This window comes from Lithobates pipiens, unplaced genomic scaffold, assembly GCF_037356315.1.
Source record: "Lithobates pipiens isolate NorthernLeopardFrog02 unplaced genomic scaffold, aLitPip1_a1.2 Scaffold_16, whole genome shotgun sequence".
Taxonomy (NCBI): Eukaryota; Metazoa; Chordata; class Amphibia; order Anura; family Ranidae; genus Lithobates; species Lithobates pipiens.
In genome coordinates, this window is record NW_027507748.1 from 166,460,454 (window position 1) to 166,480,438 (window position 19,985).

At 40.0% G+C, this 19,985-nt stretch overlaps 1 protein-coding gene across 6 annotated transcripts in view; it reads left to right on the forward strand.

The window, feature by feature from the left end:
* The window catches only part of CDKL5 (cyclin dependent kinase like 5), a 532,110-nt gene that overhangs the window by 299,262 nt on the left and 212,863 nt on the right, over positions 1–19,985 (forward strand). For all 6 annotated transcript variants that reach the window (XM_077480758.1, XM_077480757.1, XM_077480763.1 and 3 more), the window contains one exon: positions 8,596–8,641. In XM_077480758.1, coding sequence (XP_077336884.1) covers positions 8,596–8,641 — 46 coding nt within the window. The remainder of the gene's footprint in view (positions 1–8,595; positions 8,642–19,985) is intronic.

Genomic DNA, 19,985 nt, shown 5'->3' on the forward strand with positions numbered 1-19,985 from the left:
ATAAAAGACAGCTGTCTTTTATAGAACCTCTTCTGTGTACTCAACAGTTTTGACTGGCACTGAACAGCCTTGTGGTCTGAATAGTGGCAGCTAGGTTGTGGGCTAACTGTGTATGCATACTGCCTGCCCCACTTATTCAGATGTACAATGCTTGAAAAAGTATTCATATCCCTTGAAATTTTCCACATTTTGTCATGTTACAACCAAAAAGGTAAATGTATTTTATTGGGATTTTATGTGATAGACCAACATAAAGTGCCACATAATTGTGAAGTGGAAGGAAAATGATAAATGGTTTTCAATTTTTTTTTACAAATAAATAAGTGAAAAGTGTGGCGTGCATTTGTATTTAGCCACCTTTATTCTGATACCCCTAACTAGAATCTAGTGGAATCATATGCCTTCCGAAGTCACCTAATGCCGCATACACACAATCAGACTATCCGGCGGACTTCGTTCGGTGGACAACCCGCCGGACTGTGCAGCAGAGGTCCCCTGGACTTTCTGAACGAGCGGATTTGCCCACACATGCCCACACACGACCGGACTTTTCCGGTGGACAAGCACACAGACAGGTGGATTCCCACTGGACTGCCGAGTCCGGCGGACAATTCTGAGTCAAGACTTCTTTCTAAGTCCGCTGGACTTTTGGGAACAAAAAGTAGGCCAGAGCCCACACATGGGCCCACCGGACCAAGTCCACTGGATAATCCGATCGTGTGTACGTGGCATAATTAGTAAATAGAGTCCAACTGTGTGTAATTTAATCTCTGTATAAATACAGCTGTGTTGTGAAGCCCTCAGCATCATGAAGGCCAAGGAACACACCAGACAGGTCAAGAGTAAAGTTATGGAGACGTTTAAAGCAGGGTTAGGTTATAAAAAAATATCCCAAGCTTTGAACATCTCACAGAGCACTGTTCAATCCGTCATCCAAAAATGGAAAGAGTATGGCACAACTGTATACCTACCAAGACATGGCCGTCCACCTAAACTGACAGGCCGGGCAAGGAAAGCATTATTCAGAGAAGCAGCTGCAGAGATCCATGATAACTCTGGAGCAGCTGCAGAGATCCCCAGATCAGGTGGGAGAATCTGTTCACAGGACTACTATTATTCGTGTACTCCACAAATCTGGCCTTTATGGAAGAGTGGCAAGAAGAAAGCCTGTGTTGAAAGAAAGCCATAAGAAATCATGTATGCAGTTTGTGAGAAGCCATGTGAGGGACACAGCACATGTGGAAGAAGGTGCTCTGGTCAGATGAGACGAAAATTTAACTTTTTGGCCTAAAAGCAAAATGCTATATGTGGCGGAAAACAAACGCTGCACATCACCCTAAACACTCCATCCCCACCGTGAAACATGGTGGTGGCAGCCTCATGTTGTGGGTATGCTTTTCTTCAGCAGGGACAGGGAAGCTGGTCAGAGTTGATGGGAAGATGGATGGAGTCAAATACAGGGCAATCTTAGAAGAAATCTTGTTGGTCTGCAAAAGACTTGAGACTGGGGCGGAGGTTCACCTTCCAGCAGGACAACAACCCTAAACAAACAGCCAGAGCTTCAATGGAATGGTTTAGATGAAATCATATTCATGTGTTAGAATGGCCCAGTCAAAGTCCAGACTTAAATCCAATTGAGAATCTTTGGCAAGTCTTGAAAATTGCTGTTCACATACGGTTTCCATCCAATCTTACAGAGCTTGAGTTATTTTGCAAAGAAGAATGGGCAAAAATGTCACTCTATAGATGTGCAAAGCTGGTAGAGACATAACAAAGACTTGCAGCTGTAATAGCAGCGAAAAGTGGTTTTACAAAGTAGTGTCTGGGGGGGGGGGGGACTGAATACAAATGCACGCCACACTTTTCACATGTTTTTCTGTAAAAAATTTGGAAATACAATTTATCATTTTCCTTCCACTTCACAATTATGTGCCACTTTGTGTTGGTCTATCACATAAAATCCCAATAAAATACATTTACATTTTTGGTTGTAACATGACAAAATGTGGAAAATTTCAAGGGGTATGAATACTTTTTCAAGGCACTGTAGCTGTATTTATGGAAGGCACAGATATCCAAAGAAATCCATAGAAATAATAGGCATAAGCATTGCACATACGGACACTCAGCAATACCGTAGATGACACTATTTAGAGCAAAAGGCTGTGAATTCTCACTTTCATCTACACTTCTTTACTCTTTACTTCATCTTCACTGTGTTGCCTTGTCAAAACTGCAGTAAGTAACTATACTAAAGTGAAATTGTCTTTTTACTTAATATTCAACTCCAGCGTGGAGGGTCCTCATTTCCAGAACTCCCTTTCTTGATATGCCTAAATATGCCTTGAATAAATTTAGTAAATTTTAACAACCATTACTTAAAAATGCCCTAAATCTTTAGGTCATATAACTTGCAGAAGGTATTCATTCCTCTTTTACTCTGGAAGACATGCCTGTTGGTAAAGGAGTATCTGTGCCCATTTATTACATTTCATTGACTTGTAATAAGTTCAAAAGTGGTTAGGACTACAGCAGTCATGTTGTCAGGGCCTGGACTTGAACCTGGGAACTCTGCTGTGTCTGGTGGTCTGAGCTACCTGAGATGCTGGACAGCACCCTGTCTGATCCATTGGATGCCTTGTGCCTTGACTTTTGCCAAACTCTTTGCTCCTTCCTTTTACTTCCTGATTTAAGCCTGCATTTCCTGTTTGCCAGATTATTGTGCTCTCTTCAGCCAGTATCTTGCTCTCATCTTCCCTGCTGTCATCCATGTTGTCTTACGACTCATTATCAACCCTTTGCTTTTTCCTCATCTACGCTTCTACCTGATCCACACCTGCAACTACTCGTTACTGACCTTTGGCTTGTTTTACTGATTACACTCCTGTTTGATTTTTACCTGCTTATCTGCTTCTGGACCCCGGCTTGCTTACCTCCTGGTGGAGCGATCCTGAGAACCACCACCTGGTTCTAACACACAACAAAATCCATCTCCACCATCAGGAGCTCTGGTGAACACTAGCTAGTACTTAGACTCCACACCTCAGGGGAGCCCGCGTCATCCGCTAAGGTGACTGCTTGTGTACCTATTCTGCTGGTTGGTGGTAGTCCCGCTACTGCTATAGCAACTGGTCCTCGAGCCTGACCCCTGATTGTGACACATGTCCTTGACTGCCATGCTGCTCACAAGTGGCCTGGATGATACAGGGGGGTTTGAAATAGCTTGGAAGAGGAGCTACTGCAACAGGATAGATAGTGATTATCTTGCCCACAGCTGGACAAGGATGAAGAGTCAGTGAACTGCATTTCACAGACAGATGCTGCACATGATATGTAATGCAATTGAAAAAATTCAAATTTGAGTAGGTCTTTAAAGCTTTATTGCTGTGGTTAAGAAAAGAATACTACTGTTCAAAGACTAACATACTTATCTTTCTTAGATCAAATGCTTCTACAGACTCCCTACAGTGGCGGTCACATAATCCAAAGCTTAAGATTTTAGCTACATAATGCCATCTCTGATCCCTCCTTTCATCAGAGCTCACATGGTCAAATGTCTATGCTTCTGATAATGTGGTCAGCACTCCAGGAAATCTGGAGCTTCAAATTCTCTGGTGTAGGCACGCATTTCACCATATGAATATACTGCATATCCACTTTATAATAATAATAATAAAAAATAAATAAAAAAAAAGATTTGCAGTGTGTTTCATTTTACAATTATGATAACCCCTGCTGGTTAATATTCAAATTTATTCAATGTCATTGTTTAATAAAGAACTTAGATCAGAACTCAAAATGCAATTAATATAATTATTTTATACAGAACTTTAGCCAGAACACAAAATTTTGTAAATATCCATGGCTTTTGCTGTTTGTATATAAGAAGGTAAGCGTACAGCTATTAGAATAAGGTGAGAATGCTGGGCATTAAGCTGAGTGGGATTGATGTCCATGTACATTGAGCCAAAGCAAAAACGTCACCCTATGTTTAATGAAACTTTATTTCAAGTTTTGCAGCTGTACAACCAGTGAACCGACTGCAGGGAAAGCTCTTTATTTTTATCTTTCTGCACAAGGAATGATTAATGATTTCAAGAAAGTTTGTTTCCATAGAGACTCTAGCCATGAGGGATGTTTAATGGGCTACCTCCGTTACATCACTGCCTGCTACAGCATATAGTAATTTATTTAATTTCCTGGACCAATACAAATGTTTTAAAGCAGAATTTATGCATTTGGACAAAAAACAAATAAAAAAAACTGGTGTATAGGTTAAAGTGACCATTTTGTATTGCACGTCTCTTTAAAAGGAATGGTACAAATCAGACTTCCAGGAACTCATTTATTTGTAAGATGTACAGGATCGTTTATTAATGCCATGAGCAGCGATGAGAAAAATGCAGTGACCCCTAGCAGCTGACCAGAATTCGGCCTTTACAGATCATAAAACATAAAACTGGTTGGTGTGGGTTGTCACGCTATGCTTATCACCCCAACACTTTACATTGGGTGCTCTTATATTGTTGTTATATTATAGTCTTATAACATATATAGACTACTCTATCTATCTATCTATCTATCTATCTATCTATCTATCTATCTATCTATCTACCTATCTATCTATCCTTAGAAAGTATTGTTTTACCGAAGGAGTAGTTGAGGCTTGGAATAGACTTCCAGCAGAGGTAGTGAGTCAGTCAACGATAAATTAATTCAAACATGACTGCAACAAATATAGATCTAAACCCAAAAAATCTTAATTACCCACAGACACACATAAACCTCAGGACAAAGGATAAAAATGTTTTATTACATATCATTTTCTGAGGATTACCTAACAAATAGCAGCTTTTGAGATGATGAACACTCTGGTCAGGATGTTGTGATGTACAGCACTAATTACATAGGGCAGCAATAGGAGGTATTCTAGTGAGCAGAGTGGCCAGTGTAGTTCTTCCTTACATTGTTGGTCAGAGGTGAAGTGTATCCTTAGTTGGTAGTCATTGATTAAGTTATCCCTTACTTTGGTAGTCAGGTGCCCCTATCATCAGTAGTCTTTTTGGTAAAATGCCCTATTATGTTGGTGGGCAGTAGTGAAATGGCCTTTATGTTTTTGGTCCATGTTGCTTACCTTAGTAGTCAATGCTGATGTCTTCCTTAGATGCGTGTTCAAGGGTGTTATGCTTGCTAGTCAGTATGGTGCTTAATTTGGTAGTACGTGATGTAAATAATTCCTCACTTTGATTGTTAGTGAGGAAGTTCCCTGTTTGCTAATGTTGACGTACCCCCTTGCATTGGTGGTCAGTAGTGGAGTATTCCCCTACATTAGTGGTTATTGTTGACATGTCCATTACAATGGTGGTCAGTGGTTAATTGCCCCCCACACTGGTGGTCTGCACTGAAGTGCCTGATTACCTTGGTGTTCAACAATAAAGTATGGTGACATCACATGCTCCTCCTAGAAGAATCAAAAGCTAGGGCAGAGTTTTTTTTTTTTTTTTTAAATAAACTTGATTTATACAGATTTATTTCAAACGATCTGTGTTTGGGTGGGTAGGGGACTAACAGTAAAATTTTAATTCAACTTTCATGGAGAAACCATGATAAATCATCAGCCAATCTTCTAATTTTGGCATTTGTGTGAATTAAATCAGAGGTCAAAAAACCTTGCCCCACTGCTAACATTGAAAAATGTATTTTGGCTTTTGTTGCTTTTATTTATGAAAGAGAGATTCATGAAAATGGCATTGTTAATTCACCCAAAGCCTGACTTAGGTTCCTGTGGTGACACTGATAGAGTTCCCCTCTGAAATCTTTTATGTCCCATCAAACATCATGCAGCTTGGTTGATTAAAATCAAGCATTCTATTCAGAGTATAACCCCTGTGCAATCAGGTAAAGCAGACAAACTCCTGTAAAGAGGGAGCGGAGGTGTGGCTTATCGGTGCTGTGTGCAGACAGATTTCCTAAAATAATATATCAAGTGCTTGAGAAGCTTGGTTATTTTTTTTCTCCCAATTTATGACTTTAAATTATAATTGAAATGCGTCCAGTTCTGTATTATTTGAAGGAGATGATTTAAAGTGATTGCAAACTTTATATAAAAAAATATATAAATTAGGTTTATACTTATCTGCTCTGTGCAGTTGAATTGCACAAAGCGGCCCCGAACCTCCTGTTCTCAGGTCTTCCGACGGCACTCCTGGCTCCTCCTCTTCATGGTGTGCTCTTATAGCAAGTTGGTTGCTTTGGAGGCACACCTGCGTTCTCGCTCCTGAGCTGCGCTGCCTGTGTCTATAGACACAGAAAGTGCACCTTGGCCCTGCTCCCCACTCCCTTGTCACAGGATTTGACTGGCAACAGCCACACCTGTGAGAACAAGAAGAAGGGAGAGAGCCGCTACAGCACTGGGTCAAGTGAGGGCTCAGGTAAGTATAATGGAGGGTGAGGGGACATGCTGCTACCTAAACACTGTTTACTGTAATGCACGGTAAAACATATTTAGGCTTTAGAACCACTTTAGAACCACTTTAAGCATAGTGTAATAGTTACATCTTGTTGAAAAAAGTCCATCCATTTCAACCAACAAAGAAAAAAAAAGCACACACACAAAAAGAACACCTCCATATATATACAATCTTATACCCACAATTGATCCAAAGGAAGGCAAAAAAAAACAATAAAGCATAATCCAATTTGCTCCAGCGGGGAAAAAAATAAATTCCCTGATCCCCCAATTGGATATTTCTCGGATCAATTTTATCTATAGATATTAGTATAAATAATGCTAACAGACATTATAAGTGTATTTAAAAAAAGATAGGGACACTTGGGGATTTGATTTGAAAAAAATCAAGATAATGGACCTGTAATGCTCGCTCCTGTATCAGAGGATATAGCTGGCTAATAAAGCTTCACTTATAGCATCACCCATTATTGTAAGGCAAGCAGGCATAGGGGTTCTTTGTTGTTCCCAGGAATGATTACACAATGCTATATTTTCTGGCCAATTAACTCAAGTTGTTGAGAAAAGGTAAAACAGAAAGGGGTCCTGTAGCATACAGGTAAATCAAGTGTCTGTAGAGTAAGGCTAAGACTATTGCTTCAGCAGGTTTGAACTTCTCGGTTCAGGCAGTAGGCAGAAAATGTGTTTGGTAATAGATAAGAAGTCAGTCCAGGTGGCAGACAGAAGATGTGACCAGTAAATAAGCAAGCAGTCAGTTCAGGTGGCAAGCAGTAGATTTTTTAGGAGCAGGCCAGAGGTCCGGGCAACAGGCAAATGATGTGGTGAATAATAAGTGGGGGTGGGTTCAGCATAGGCTGCAATTACTGGAAAACAGGCAGCTAGTTGGGCAACTGGAGAAACCTATTACAAGTCTTGGATGAAGGGCTTGTGTGGTCAAGTGTTGACAGAATGCAGGCCAATGAAAGGCAAGCAGGGAGGAATAAACTGCCTGCATTACCTGGCAACAGGATGCTGGAGATTGAGCTGCAGGTGTTACCATAATCCAGGATGCGCCAGCCAACAGGACACTGGGTGACGTGGCCACTAGAGTCAGCAGAGGTGCATTGGGAAGTGGCCTGATCGTGCTGGGATGTGACAGTGGAGGATCCTGGGACCAGTCAAGTCTTTACAGGACAACACAGTATATTCCAGATGTCTGGATACCTAACTAGTGAAGCCTGAATTTAGGATTTTATTAAAGCGGAAGATACTTTGGAACAGTCGTCCTCTTTTCTTCTTCTTTCACTACTTACCAAATCACAGACCAGGGATAGATCTATGCATATCCGGTGTCAAAACACATGCTTGTTCTTGGTCCGTAAATAATTACATTTTCAGTATTATATAAAATCATGGTTATTATAAAAAGTAAAAACTATGTATATCTAATAACAGTTGCATGCAAGTAGAGTGTTTTGAATGCTCGTCGCTATCTTTTAGCAGTTCAGCTTTTAGAAGACATCTTCCCATGCTGCTCCTGACGGCAAGTGATATGTTCAGTTATCCTCAGTTCCTGCACAACGCACCGGTACACCATGCCTCTGCTCCCTCTTTACAGGAGTTTGACTGACAGCATCAGGAGCCTATGGCTCCTGCTGCTCTCCCGTGAGACCAGGGAGAGGAGAGTTTCTGCAGTCAGTCCAGTGCTGGAGCGGTGAGAGGAGGTACGTTTTTAAGGAATGCGTTTTAAAAAAAAACATTTTGAGTTTAGAACCACTTTAAAACTAATGAGGGAATGCTGGTTATTTCACACAGAGTGAATGTACATTACATGTAGTTTAACTGGACAAATAGCGATGCATATATTTTTTTATAAATAGACCCCTAAGTGTTACAAATTGAAGCTTCCCTGCCATCAATGACACAGGCCAGTGAATAATACTACATCATTACATCTCACTTATTGCACATAGAGATACAGGCTGTGATGGATTTGGAAAAAAAAAAGGTTTGTTGAAACATTTATGTTATTGAGAGATTGGGTAAGCTTGGTTTCCTGCAGAGTTATACTATATACAATGTGATGGTTGTTATTATATGTCACCCTATAGCGATGTAATGGTGCCCTTCTCTTTTTATTATTCCAGGAAACAAAGGAGATTGTGGCTATCAAGAAGTTTAAAGATAGCGAAGGTATGTCTTCTATTCTATACTATACATTCCCTGTGATACTATTTAGTATTAAATGTTTGGATGAGTTACTTATTTTGACCTGTTCTGTAATAATAGAGTTTCGCCGACTTTGCCACATATCAGCAGGTTGCTTTGTATAAATCACATTGGCTTCTGCCTTCTTGTACGCTTTATATCACTGTTTTATTCATAATATTAGAATTTTAAAAATATACATGTGAAAATACTAGTTATTTAACCTTTTTTCACTTACATACCTTTAGGCTCTTGCAGTGTACACTATTTTCAGTGGTCAATGTGGAAATTAATTTCACTGGCAGTGTAAAGCTGGAGACATATATAGTTACATAGTAGGTGAGGTTGAAAAAAAGACACAAGTCCATCAAGTCCAACCTATATGTGTGATTATATGTCAGTATTACATTGTATATTCCTGTATGTTGCGGTCGTTCAGGTGCTTATCTAATAGTTTCTTTAAACTACCGATGACCCTCGCTGAGACCACCGCCTGTGGAAGGGAATTCCACATCCTTGTCGCTCTTACAGTAAAGAACCTTCTATGTAGTTTAAGGTTAAACCTCTTTTCTTCTAATTTTAATGAGTGGCCACGTGTCTTGTTAAACTACCTTCCGCAAAAAAGTTTTATCCCTATTGTGGGGTCACAAATATGTGTCTACAGAACGGATTAAACCTATTACACCCTAGTAGTTATTTTTTTTGTTCAACCCAGCAGGGCTGAAGGAAAAAAACCTGACAACTCAGTAGGAGCTGCTGTACTAACCATGCAATGTTAGTACATCGATCTCCCCTGCTATTGTGTTTTGACAGGAGGGTTGTAGCCCCCCTCCCCCAAGTCAGTGCTCTTGGCCACTGGCTGAGAGCGCGGATTGAGAGTTGATCCGCAGACCCTTTTCGGTCTCACCTCTTTGACAAAAATGGCCAACTTGTTCCTGTTCCTGTCAGACCGACTGCGGTACACGCGGGCAGAATGTAGTCCAGTTTTTATTGAACTGGCCGATACTGTCCGACATTCGCTCCACGTGTGCTAGGCTTTATAGTTCATACATAATGTTGCATTCTGAAAACATAGCTGCTTTCCACTGACATGTAAATTTGAATATATCCTGCTAAGCAGAAAGGATGCATCAAGAATTTATAAAACCATGGAGGAGAAATTTGTTTACTCAGCACTATTTGAAAGGGTGATTTATCAACCTTTGTAACATGAAATTTCGCAAAAGCGGAATTAGGCTTTAAAGTTTTTTAGTTTTAGATAGGGAATGGTTAAACCCCTATCAGAATAGTGTTTGCTGCCTGTGTCCTGCTAGGGAGATTTCATTTTACTTCCTGTCCTTGAGGAGGAACAGGAAATTAGAGAAAAAAATCACACAGAAAAGCAACACTTTCAACCCACCAGTGCAATATTTTTTTTTTTTTAAGTTCTTTATTTTCACAGAAACAGTGTTACAGTTACACAGACAACTCATGACTATAACATCACATCTATTATAGATCTTGCCCATCTCATGGCTAATAATATTTAATATTTCAAATACTGATTGGCTATATTGTCTTTAAATATATATAATAGTTCAATAAACTTCTATTATAATCACTCAAAAGCAACACGGCTTCTCGTTTTCTTATCCAAGAAGAATCTTGGCTAAACTTCAAAAAGTAAGAAAAAAAGAAAGAAAAAATTAAGCAAATATTCCCTCTCTTTCTTTCAGCTGGTAAGATCTGTTCCCTATAATAAAAATAGGGGGTCCAGATTTTCCGATATTTCTTGTCTTGCTCTTTCAGTGTCATAGTAAGATTTTCCATTTGTTGGATTTCTGTTATCCTTGCAAACCAGTGTGATCTAGTTGGAGGAGTAGTACTCCTCCACAATGCTGGGATACACACCTTGGCTGTGGTAAGTAGATTTAGTTTTAGAAGTGAATTTCTATATTTTTCATTAGATAAGGGAGTGTCATGTAATAAAAAAGCTGACAAATTTTCTCCAAGAGACACACCTGTAATTGTTTTAACAGTTTCAGCAACCATCACCCAGAACTCTTTCAGCCCTGGACACTCCCAAAAATGGTGTAACATAATGCCCTCAGATTCCTGGCATCGCCAACAGACATCCAATACTTGAGGAAATATCATATGTAGTATTGCCGGTGTTTAGTACCATCTAGTAAGGATTTTATACCCTCCTTCTTGATACCTATTCGCCAGTGAGGCTTTGTGAGCGAACAATAAAATCCTATCCTTCTGGGCCTGAGAAAATAAAACCCCCAAGTCTCTTCCCCATTGTAGGAAAGCCAATTCCTGTGAAGCTTCCAGTCCAGTCAGTGAGGCATGACAAATAATGTCTCAGAGACTCCCCCTTTAGACATTTTTTTCAAACATGGAAGGTGTACATATTATAGTAAGTATTATTGACAACAATCTGATATAAGCGATAACCTGTGTCTGGCAAAGAAAATCTAGATTTGATGAAAAATTTAATTCAATCTCTCTACTCGCCATCACTACTTGCCCGTTGAGAAATGTAAAAGCCTGCTAAAGCCTCGTCGTAGTAAAGCATTAAAGCAATGGTCTGTCAGACCCTGCTAAAAATCTGGTGTGCCCGGAACTGGGATTAGGGGGCTCGGATATGGCGAAATAGTAGTGGTTTTAAAAATATTTTTAATAGTCCGTAAAGTGGCGCCCACCATTGGGTGCCTCTTCATGGTCTGTGGGGTATCTGAATCCAAAAAGCCATGCAAGCCTTCCAAAGGTATGGCAACCGTCACTTGTTCTATATGGACTCATGGCTTCTTTTTAAGCACACACCTATCCACTACCCGTGCCAAATGCGCAGCTTCATGATACTTAACTGGGTGGGAAAATCCAATCCCTCCTCTTTCCTTAGGAAGTGATAAAATAGTCCTGTGCACTCTCATTGGTTTTCTGGCCCAGATAAATCTCAAAAACTCTGATCAGAGATCTCTCAAAAAACCGCAAGGAATTTTAATAGGTAAGGTCTGAAGTAAGTACAAAAGTCTTGGCATAACATTCATCTTTATGATATTGGTCCTACCGAACTATGTAAAAACCACCCTGTCCCACCATTGAAAATCCAGTATAAACTGATGCTCTATTGGAGCAAAATTAAGTTCAAATACCCTATTTAAGTTATTCGGTATCCATATGTGTGTAACTCCAACAACAGGGATGATAGAGAGATCAATGGGGAAGTTATAAAAAATATAAGATCATCCACATAAGCGGCAAGTTTGTGTTCCCCTCTTTTTGTTGAAATGCCCCTGATATATGGGTTGGCATGAATAGTTCTTAAAAATGTTCTAACATAAGGATAAAGATGGTGGGCGATAGTAGACAGCCCTGACGCGTCCCATTACCTATGAGTAAAGAATCTGACATTATATCATTAATCTTGACCCGGGCTAACGGAACAGAGTATAGACTTGTGAACCAACTTTGCATCCCTGCTCCCAAGCCTATGTGTTGTTACATAGCTTTCAAAAATGTCCAGTCAACCCTATCAAATGCTTTCTCCGCATCCACGGATATAAGTGCTAAAGATTTGTGATAAATTTGGAAAAAATGTATAGCGCTCAAGACCCGTTGCATATTCTCTCTGCCTTCTCTATCCGGAGTAAAACCCACTTGATCGAGATCTATCAGAGAAGAAATATGACTCAGTAGTCTAGTGGCAGGAATTTTTGTAAAAAATTTTAGATCCAAATTTAACAGGTAGATTGGACGATAGCTAGGGCACAGGGATGGATCTTTCTCCTCTTTGGGGATTACTGTTATATGAGCTAACAGTTTCTCTGCTGGTATTGTCTGCCCCCCCCCCCACGTAGAGAGTTAAAAGCTGCTACAAATCTTTGTGCCAGTTTAAGTGAAAGGGTCTTGTAATAAGACAGGGTATACTGGTCCGGGCCAGGGGCCTTATCCAGTTTCAATGATTTAAGGGCTGCCAAAAACTTGTCTGCTGTAAGTGGATCATCCAATTCTTTATCCCATCAGATAGGTTAGGCATTCCTGAGGCTTGAAGATATTCTCTAGCATCCTCCCATCTACTGCGTGATAGCGAGGATGAGGACTGCCCCTCTAACTGGTATATCCCTAAATGCCTGCACATTCGCCTTTGAAGAACTGACCAGAACATCACCGTGCATTTTAATACAGGAGATGTAATTATGTGCCCTGGTCTCTCTAAGAGCGTTGGCTAACATCCTACTCGGTTAGTTTCCAAACTCATATAATGTTTGCCTACAGTGAATTAATTTAGCTTTTGCTTTGTCCATGAGTAATGAGTTTAAGTCATTGCGTAAGCGTGTGAGTTTCTCCTCTGTCTATTGGGCTTGGGATTCTTATGGGCAGTTTCCAAGATCCGAATATCTCTAAGTAGAGAATCTAACTGGGCAGTTAACAGTCGTTTCCTATGAGCCCCTAAAGATATAAGGGGGCCTCTAATGACACACTTATGTGTTTCCCACAAGCAAAATGGAGAAACGTCCCCTGTATCATTAGTTGCGAAAAAGGAATCTGGGGTTAACCGTTTTTCATATTTTGGGTCTTTCAGAAGTGTCTCAATATTTTCCAATGCCACTCATGAGGCACTGGTTCTCCCAGTTCTATAACACAATTGGTCGGTGCATAATCCAATAAGGTAAACAAGCCTATAGAGGCCTTGCATAAACATGACCGGGCATTCTGTGAGAGAATAATATAATCAATTCTGGTATGTCTTGTGTTTAGCTGAGAAAATGTGTAATCCCTATCGTGTACATGAAGAGTTCTCCAAGTATCCATCAATTGCAAATCCTGAAGAAGTCTTTTAGCTCTATGCAATTTTGCATATGAAAAATGGGAGGCTCCCTTAGACACATCAAGCGTGGGGTACAACGCCATATTAAAGTCCCCTCCCACCAACAGGAGATCCTCCTTATGTTGATGCACCAAATGAAGATATGTCTCAAATGATGAGACCTGACCCTCATTTGGGAAGTATAAGTTAACTAAAGTAACTTTTTTTCTCAAATAAGAGTCCCCTGACGATTTGAAGGCGACCCTCATCATCCATAGTTGCCTTTAATTTTTTCCATGGGATCGGTTTAGAAATGAGAATTGAAGCCCCACTTGAGAAGCAACATGATGGACTGATGGAAATCTATGATTCCCCAATCTTGAGTTTTTATCTTTTCTAAAGTGTGTCTCCTGGAGAAAAATAATATGAGATGTAAGTCTCCCCAGCTTGCCAAGTAGTCTTGTACTTTTCCCTGGACTATTTAGCCCCTTAACATTGTATGAGGTCAGAGTTATCCTAGTCATTTTAACGCTCGGGAGGAGAAAGAGAGTGAAGAGAAGAGAAAGAAGAGGACAAAAAAATATATAAAAAATCCCTTAAACCAGAAAGTAGCAGACAAGGTATAACTTTTAAACCTATCTGATAACCAGAAAAAGTTAAAACACCTCCAACTTTCCTCCAATCGGGGGAGAGGTGTTTATGGTGGGGAATGTGGTCAAGCAAGACAGAGATTTGAGATGTGGTATTAACACAGGTGCATTCCTAATGATCCTAAACCTCTAAATAGTAAGCAAACCATTAATTCACCGTGTAGGAAATACAGTATAAAAATGACTTGCCTAGCCTCACGGGTCAGGCTATGAAATCAATTCCCCTTAATAAGAGGAGAATTGAGATCTGCCTGTTAACATCAGCTCCAAAAAAGCATAAAATAAGCAAATTCACATTTATGTTTGCAGATCTACAGATCCTTTACGGATAATTAATACATTTGCTTACATATGCTAAGAGTTGACCTCAATATCGTCTTTTATCTCATATTCTTAAACTAATTGAGTCTTATAAACGAGGATTCTAATCAGATCCTCAACTATAAGTAATCTGCCCTAATATTCGATTACCCATGTGTCTCATCCCCCAGCCCTTCGCCCCCAAACCCTATGCTATTTCATTTAAGATTAACAGTCTCTGCAAAAAATCCCCCCTTTCTTTTCTTCCCCCCTTCCCCTTTCCTTCCCCCCTCCCCCTTCCCCCCTTCCTTTCCCCCATGATCTATTTCTAAAACCTCTTATCAGTGACAATGTACAATAACCTCCAACCTCCCAGTCAGTGAGTAAAGATGGTGTACACCGAATTCTTACAGCTCAATCAGAATGCAGAGATAGCATACACCAATCTCCAGCACCCTGATCAGCGAACATTGATACTGTGCAACATTCTGTAACAAAACATTCAGTGATTAATAGTTAATAATATAATGGAGAAAAAAAAATTAGGCACATGTGTCTAGGCCACAGTCTCCTGTAGTTTACAACACCTTTTGACCAAAGATGGTATAGAGCGGGGCAGGCCAAGTATGGGATGATGAAAAAATGGGATAATGAGAGAAAAAAAGGGGTGACCTGGGGCTATGTCAATTATGTCTCCCTATCTTCTGACACTTGTCGACTAGACCAACTGCGTGGGTGTCCTGGGTTGGATCTCCCTCTCCACTGCGATCTCAACTGTTGTTGTGGATCCCCTTCCCCTAATCTTGGAAGCTCTGTCCATTTGGGAACTTCAATAGCCTCTGAGACCAGGAAGTAGAATAGATCTGGCAGTTGAGCGGGATCATATAAGTTAAAACCGTGTTCCTCCTTTTTAATGTACAAAGAAAATGGGTAACCCCATTGGTAAGTAGCTCCCCTGGAGCGCAGATGGTCCAACAATGGTTTCAGCAAGCGACGTCTGTTGTCTGGCGGCACAAATCAGGATATATTTGTATTTCCGCACCTCCAAAATCTACTGGCTCCTTCTGCCATGCTGCTCTGATTATATCTTCCCTTATTCTAAAGAAGTGTATTCGACACAAAGCATCTCAAGGAGTAGACTGGTCAGGATTGCGAGCAGAGGGTACCCTATGCACCCGATCCAATTTGATCAGGTTGTCTAGTGGGTTCTCCAATAGCTGATTAAAAATAGCAGTCACTGTATCTCTCAGACCGGACCCCAAAATTGCTTCCGGAATCCCCCTGATCCAGACATTATTCATCCTATTTCTATTTTCGGAGTATTCTGTTTGTAATTGCAGCCTAATCAATCTCTGCTGTTGAATATGTAACCTTTCCTCCATTGCATCCATATGTGCATCTGCCACTCCTTGTTGAGTGTTTAAATGGATCACTTTCTGGTCTGTAGCAACTGTTTTAGAGTGGACCTCATCTATTTCTTCCCTCAGAGTAACGGTTAGGCTGCCCAGCAGCTTCTGTATATCCGCTTTAGTGGGGAGGGCCTGTATCAACTGTTGAATACCTGGTTCTACAGCATGCACCTGGGAATATGGACTGCCTGGGCTCAATGAGCATGTTGGTGAATTTATACAAGAAATCACCTGTATGGATATAGATGAGTCTAGTCCTGCTGTTTCGGATCGTGCGATGGTCGTTGTATCAGTCAATAGTGTAGATATGTCCGGCATTTGCTGAGATGGCTCAAGCCGTGGCTCCTGTAATGGCGCCATGTTAGAAACTGCACAGTGACGTCTCTCCTTTTTTTATTCAAGTATCTGCTGATATAAGAGTGGCTAGGAGTATAAGGCGCTCCTGTATTCTTCCCCCGCCTCGGCATGGGCTACGAGGTTTGGGCTACGGTCTTCTGGAGGATGCACTGCAGTATCACAGAGCTCTAATCCAGAGTGTCCTCACTACATCTTGCCTAAACCACTCCCCCCGGAAAACGTAAGTCTCCGCAGCTCCCTGTTTGACATTAGCGAATTTCCAGTGCAGTATGAAAGCTAAACCCCACTAGCATTCAAAATTGATATGATAAAAACATTTATTGTCACATGATTGAGGCTAGATGCGGTTTGGCCAATCCTGGTTTTAGTCTTTAGCAAGACATCACTGGACTGACTTTCGTTTATGGGTCCATTCCCATTCTCACTAACATAACCTCATAAACTGTATATAGTGTGGAATGGAGTCCAAACCTCAGCAAACAAACAACAACATTGTAACTATCCTCTCTGTACATAACGATAAAACAACATAGAAACCATATAAAAAATAAATCATGCAATAAAGCAGCAGAAATACAAATGTGTGTCTAGACAAAAAACGGTATAAGAACATCTTTGCCTTTAGGCATATGAAGAAAAAGCAAGAAGGAAAAAAAGTTGCAAGCCAAATAATACTCAGTATATATGTATATTATTGTCCCATCTCCAACTGAGGCCATGTGGCATTCTGGTCTGTAATTTAAAAATCCAAAATTCTTTCTGACGTAGAAGACATCACAAGTTTCTGCCACTCTGGGAACCATCCACCTTCTCTATACAGAGGAACATAAATTACTGCATATCTCTACCATGAACATTCTAAAATTGTCTGGATACATTAGTATGCTGTTTTAAATTAGAGCTCTGAACCACACATAAATGTTCAGCAATTCCTATCCTAAGTGATGTACGTGTACATCCCTCATACCGTACATTGCATTTTGTACAAGCAAGCACATACACAACGTTACGGGAGTTACAATTTACAAACTGTTGAATGGGGAAAACCTCATTGAACACCATAAACTGTACTTGTCTTATTTCCTTAAGCAAGTTACAGGATTGACATTTACAGTACTGATCCCACATCTGAATAAACATTCTACATTAATCCAGGTGGTATAGCCTCTTTTTCTACTCTTAAAAGGGGAAAAGCAATGGGAGGTGTGATCTGTCCTATTTGGGATGCAGCAATCCCCTGTAAAATCACACGTAATTGCCAGTGAGCATGTAAAATAGGAAGGTTCAGTTTTACAATTTGGATCACATTACTATGCTCATTAGAAAATGTGGTAGGATTATAACTTTAATGCTGATTTTCTGCATCCATCCTCAATGAACCATTTAACCCCTTAACTTACACAGATGTAAGTACTACATCCATGGCATCAGAGCACTGTAAACTGACTGGGAGTTTGTTTAGATCTCTTGAGCTGACTCTTGGCTTTCTGATGGAAGGGATTTGGGAAGTTGTGCTTGATTAGTCTCAATGAGGTGCAAAGGTTACAATAGAGGTCTTTGTGATAGCCATAAAGTTAAAGGCTAAGTTGACCTTTTTAAGCAGAACTTTTCACAATACATCCCAATGTTCTTACAGTATCTCTCACTTATTTAGTCTATTGCAGCCTTGAATCTGCACCATCTCTTTTCAAATTTTAAAAGATGCATCTGAATCATGGTCTTCCTGTAGAATCAAGTGACCATCCAGGAAATGACATATTCCATCATGCACTGCCTTACTGCATCACAGAATAGGGTGTGTTTTACATCTCTGGACATCTCTCTCATTACTGTAACACCCACTTTCCTACTTCCTACTTTATACAAGTTCATAGGAAGGAGCGGGTGGAGGCAATTGGCTGTCATTGTTCTTGTAATGCAGCTCAGGGAGGGGAAGGCTGTAAACACACTAGTTTTAGTTTCAGGCCCCATTCACACCTAGAAATGTGGGAGCACAATTGTTTTGGTGCTTTCTTCCTGAAACACACATAGGGCAGCCCATTGATTTCAATGGACTACCTGTGCATAAGAAATGCGGCCAATTAGTTAATGGAACTTCTCCTGTTTTCAATACTACAGCCCTGCTCCAAATAGGCTGTTATTTGGTTGCATAGGGGAGGTACAAAAAGATACATCAGCATAGGAGGACACTGGCTGTCTATTGAGGGAGAATGGTGCCCACGGTTAATGATTGCATTGGAGAAGCATGTAACTACAAAGGTGGGTGAGACATACCGTAGATCATAGGAACCATGGGCAGATATTAGAAAGCACCAGGCTGAACTAAGGTAGTGGAAAGGTAAGCGGGAGCAGGCACCAGAAAGATGGAGACATTTTGTTTGGAAAAAAGCAGAGGCGGAAGTGATGCCTGCTCTAGAACACAAGGAAAGCTTTTTATGTTCTGCAACATAGGGACATTAATAATTTACTAATGCATTGCTGCACTTTATCAAAAAAAGATGAACTCATCCTTTAGGTGAAAAAAATAAAATTAAAATGAAAGTTTATTGATTTAGGAGTGTCAGTCTCTGTGGTCTCATTTAGCTTTCGCTGGACCATTCCCTTGACCTCCACCCATTACCGGGTACATTCGTGACAATGAGGTCAGCAGCAGAAACCTAAGAGCTGCCAATGACCAGGTGTTTGGCAATGCCAAAAGTGTCCATTCCCTATGGAAAATAAAAAGTAAATACTTACATCCCCCACTGCCCATGCCAAACATTGCTGCTCTGATAAAGTAAAACTTTATTTACCTAGTAAAAAAACATGTTTTAAAAATTACGTTTTTTTTCCCCCTCGATTTAAAAAAATATATAGAAAACGACTACACCTTCTTTAGAAACAGGTTGTACAAATGCCATATATAATAAGCATAGATGAATGCTTACTGTGCAAAACTACATTTTTATTGATCTATAAACAAAAAACATAAAAATAAATTGACTCGATTACCTGGTATTACCTGTTAAAGCTGTTAACATAGTGGGCTTTGTTCATGAAATAAGGAATATTTGTGTTTTCCCATAGCATCCAATTAGACTCAAACTTTCATGATTTTAGTACAGGTTTGAATATTAATAGGAGAATATTATAGGCTCCTTTTGGCAACACAGAACTTCTCGAGGGGTTAGTATGCTATTAGCCCAGTGTGCAGCGTATAGATAACATATTAATTCTTCATAAATCATTATACAACATATATTCAGCATATGGTAAAAGCAGCAATCTGTGAATTTCAGTGTCCTGATATACAAAGTGGTTTTATGTCTCCAACCCCCATGATTTTCTTCATCCTACAGTCATCTTCATTCAGTGTATAATTGCGCTACATCCTATGCATGGAGACACAAAACAATGACCATTAATTGCGTTGTATGTTTAAGTATAATTACCTCCATGAAGTACTAGTTGGTGGAGGTGATGTTAAAAGAAAGCAGTAGCTGAAGCTGTAGCCAGGTAGGTGAAAGTCTAAGCAATACATAGTCATTAAAACTACAAATGTTTTCACTAGCCTGAAATAGTACTTTTGTACAGACAAAATGACTTATATGGTACACTGCATTAAAAAAAAATAGATTCTTCAGCTCTGCCAGCTTTTACTTCACATCACAAATATTAGCATCATTTAGATTAGCAATTTCATTCTTTATCATAGTACAGTAAATACAAACAATTTATTGTAAATGTATATACAGTATATTAGCTATCCAAAAATATTTTTACTTTATCTGGAGTTTGTTGGTTTGAACTGTTTATTTTTTAGAGTCCCTGCACATGGG